Source organism: Cupressus sempervirens, chromosome 9 (genome assembly GCF_028749045.1).
Source record: "Cupressus sempervirens isolate cs-2001-9-10 chromosome 9, ASM2874904v1, whole genome shotgun sequence".
NCBI classification, from domain to species: domain Eukaryota; kingdom Viridiplantae; phylum Streptophyta; class Pinopsida; order Cupressales; family Cupressaceae; genus Cupressus; species Cupressus sempervirens.
In genome coordinates this window covers 735,681,998-735,685,869 of record NC_143126.1, presented here as the reverse complement: position 1 = coordinate 735,685,869, position 3,872 = coordinate 735,681,998, and the positions used below count along the sequence as shown (strand labels likewise).

Sequence of the window (3,872 nt, the reverse complement as noted above, 5' to 3'; positions counted from 1 at the left end):
TTATAACACTATGTAGAGATTGTGTAAGGTTGTTGTGGTATTAGGAAGCATAGTTGCAATGGGTGAATTAGTGACATAAAACACTTACGTGGTGAGATTCTAGCAATGCAAATTGTAAGAGGAGAAGATGGAGATTTATAACACTATGTAGAGATTTATCCTTTGTCTCTATGCATAAGAAGCTTCAAGATGAAAGAAAAAAATGAGAAAAGAACAAAAACGAAGATTGTTGCAATGTATTCAATGCAAATTAAATGATATCCACAGTAATATAACTAATAATAATTGATATTTTTAATTCCTTTACAATTTCAAATTTGAAAATCAATTTTACTCGTATTTTTTAACAATTAAGAACTCAATTTTTATTTATAAAAACTTTAAAATATATCAAAATTTTCAAACTATACAACAATATACAACAAACTACTAAATTTAAGAAACCATGAAATTCTATTGATCACGTGATGAATTCAAAGAAGAGTATCAACATACAATTTAGTTACCCCATAAAACAAAAGTCCACAATCTTACACTAAAACATATTTATTATACAACACATATGTACATTTGGATATATAAAATCTAAATATAACATTATATGTACGCATTTTTGGTAACTATCACTTCGAAAACAAAAAATAACTCAAGCAAAGCACTAATGCCTTCAAGCGATCACGAAGACTGAGATGTAATATTCCACTCGATTGCTATCTATTCCATGATAATGGGGGAAATAACGATCTTTCCTCTGGCTCGTCCGCTCTCCAGGTGTTTGAACGCCTCCACCACGTCAGAAAACACGAAGGGACTCTTCGGATCGATCACAGCCTTCACTTTCCCGCTCTCTATGTATTCCCTCAGCCTTTCCAGATTCCTCCCCTGCGGCTGCGACAGGCGCACATTCTCAGCTCTCGGATGCGGCGGAAATGATGCAATGTCCAAAATTTTGCCTTCTTCCTTTGCAACCACGTGAGATTTGAAAGACTCACCTGGAAAAATAAAAAGATAGCTAATTTCTTCTGCAAAACCTTCTCAGACTCTCTCCCTAACAGAAGTAACAAATTAAAAACCCTAACCCTACCTATCGTATCGGAAAAAAGAAAAATCAAAACTCTTTCTTCAAAATCGCGTCCAGATAAAAAAATATATGCCGGAACGAAAATAAAAAATCTGAAATCCTACCAATGGTGTCGAAGACGAAGTCGAATTTCTCATCGACTTGTTCGTAGCTCTGCTTCGTGTAATCCACCACGATATCAGCTCCCAGGCTCTTCACAAACTCCACTTTCCCCGTGCTGCAAGTCGAGACGATTCTCGAAGCTTCGAATACATTCTTCGCCAGCTGGATCGCCAGGCTTCCCACGCCGCCTGCGCCTCCCACGATAAACACGCTCTGCCCCTTTTGAAATCCAACGGTATCAAATGCCAGCAGGGCAGTTAAGAGCGCAAGCGGCAAACTGGCGGCTTCCTCGAAAGACAAATTGCTCGGCTTGAGCGCCAGCAGGTGCTCTTCTGCCACCGTGTACTCCGCCAGAGTACCCAACTGCCTGAGGTTTCCTTCCACAGCTTCGAGAATGTCACCGTAAACTTCGTCGCCCTTTTTAAACTTGGACACGCCGTCGCCCACATCAGCAACGACCCCGGCCACGTCATCCCCAGGCACCACCTGTGAAACGGAGCCCAAACAGAAAGGCAAAATGTTAAACTTTTTAATTTTAATTGCCTAGTATAAAATCAAAATTGAAACCCTAACAAGGTTTTGGTTTAGTGTGTACAGGAAACGTGATATTCAGAGTGCCGGAGAAACCATTCTGTCGTATCTTGAAATCCACGGGATTCAGAGCAGCTGCGCGAACTTTGATCAAAACCTGCCCTGGACCTAAGCTCGGAAGTGAGATTTCCCCAAGTTGAAGGACATCTACGGAGCCGTACTCCCTATAAAACCACGCCTTCACCATTTTTACTCTGAAACAGATGATCTATTTGCCTTGCCAACACAAAGTCTCACCATGAAAAGACAGAGGGGAAAACGGAGTAAAAATCCTGGACTTGAAATGATTAGTCCAGCATAGTCAGAAGCTTAAAGCCGACCAGATACATTGAATCGAAGGAATAAGAGGATGGTCCAGACACGTTTATCTTTGTTATTATTATTGTTATTAATTTCTTTTGAATGAAATTAGTTAAAGCCGACCAGATACATTGAATCTAAGGAATCATTTATGCAAGAGGATGGTCTAGACACGTTCATCTTTTTATTATTATTATTATTATTTTTTTTTTTTTTGATAAATCGTCCTTTTCTATGATTTATTTTTTACGCAACGGAATTGTCCAGAATCATTGAGGCCCCATTTGGTTGCTGGAAGATGAGGACCAAAACCGGGTTATTAGGGGTAAAACCAAGTTTTGCAGAAAAACATGGGCGTTTGGTTGGTTAAAATTATAACATGTTTTCAATTTCATCTTCCAATTTTGGTAAAAAATTGGAAGATGTTTCTTCCAATAAAAAGGTGGAATTCGAAATTAAAACCAGGTTTTGAATTTTATGACAGTTTTTTTAATAATATTGTGGGGTCCACGGTATATTCATCTTCTATGTCAACCAAACGGACCATTGGCTTTCCAAACCACAAAACCAAGTTTTCGAAAACCTGGTTATAAGATAACCTGGTTATGCCACAAATTCATCTTCCCCAACCAAACAGGGCCTAAATCTTTTTTATTATTAACGCAACAAATGTCGTATCTTCTTGTATGGCCATTGTCAATGCAGCACCCAAATTGCCTGTTTTACTGTTAAATTGTTTAATCATTGTATTTCAAATTTTCCTTTTAAAAAAAATAATTAATTAATAGTTACAATAAGAGTTGTGTTAAAATTAGAGGATAGGGTCATCCAGCAAACTACATGGTTAGAAAATTAAAGAAAGTTTGAAAATAATACTAAGGAGTTTGGTAAGATGTACGTTTTAGTTTGTTGTTTAGAGTCGAGTTCTTATATCAAAATGCTAGATCAAAAATGAATCTAGTTCTTCCTATGATTATAAAAGTGCATTTTTCAAAGCATTTGAAATGGCTAACTAATTATGTGCTACTACACATTTTTATAATTATAATATTATTAAACAATAACATTTACTAATGCTTACGTTAACAATCATATCACTGAGTGGATATAATTTTTGTCTCGCTCTGCAACTTACTGCCCAACTTTGAATTTGCATTTGAATTTTGAATGATGGAGAGCCCTAAGCCTCTGGATCCACCACCTTGCCTGGACCTACAACTCGTGCTTGCGATGTGCAGTGACTTGGAGGACAAGTGGGATGGTTGTGGGTCCATAAGGGTTGATGGGAAGGTTGTCGACACAGAACTTTGGATAATGGAGGCCCTGCTAGTTGTCTTTTGGAGAATGGTCAGATGTAGGCAGATGGAACCCTGACGGGTTGGAAGGATGCGCTTGTGGGCTCCTCGATGGTTAACATCCCTGCGGAGGATCCCAAGATTGCCCATGGCCAAGATGGACCAGTGATCTCCCTCCCTGATAGTTTGGTGGATAATGTGACATCTGGCCTTAAACTTTGTGTAGTGGGTAGATTTGTGGCATTTAGACCCACCATAGAGATGGTGCGTAAATGGGTGAGTCAAAAATGGAAGGTTAGGAGTAGTGTTGGTGTTTCTGCAATGCCTAATGGCCTCTTTTGTTTTAAGTTCACTACGGAGGAGGATATTAACCTCATTCTCTCTGGTACTTGGTATTATGGGAAGCACTATCTTGCCCTAACAAAATGGCATTCGGGCTTTGATGCTAGTGTAGAGTTGAATAAAATTGCCCCAGTCTGGGTTAGATTACCTAGACTGCCCCT

General features: G+C 38.8%; 1 protein-coding gene across 1 annotated transcript; it reads right to left on the bottom strand.

Annotated features, from left to right (window-relative positions):
* Positions 1-530: 530 nt before the first annotated feature.
* On the bottom strand, positions 531-2,014 carry LOC149540819 (2-methylene-furan-3-one reductase-like). The gene is made up of 3 exons (XM_089801899.1): positions 1,779-2,014; positions 1,186-1,669; positions 531-992 (listed from the first exon to the last, which is right to left on the bottom strand). The coding sequence occupies exons 1-3, from the start codon at positions 1,959-1,961 to the stop codon at positions 715-717; spliced, it is 945 nt and encodes a 314-aa protein (XP_089658025.1). The 5' UTR covers positions 1,962-2,014; the 3' UTR covers positions 531-714.
* Between the last annotated feature and the right edge of the window lie 1,858 nt (positions 2,015-3,872).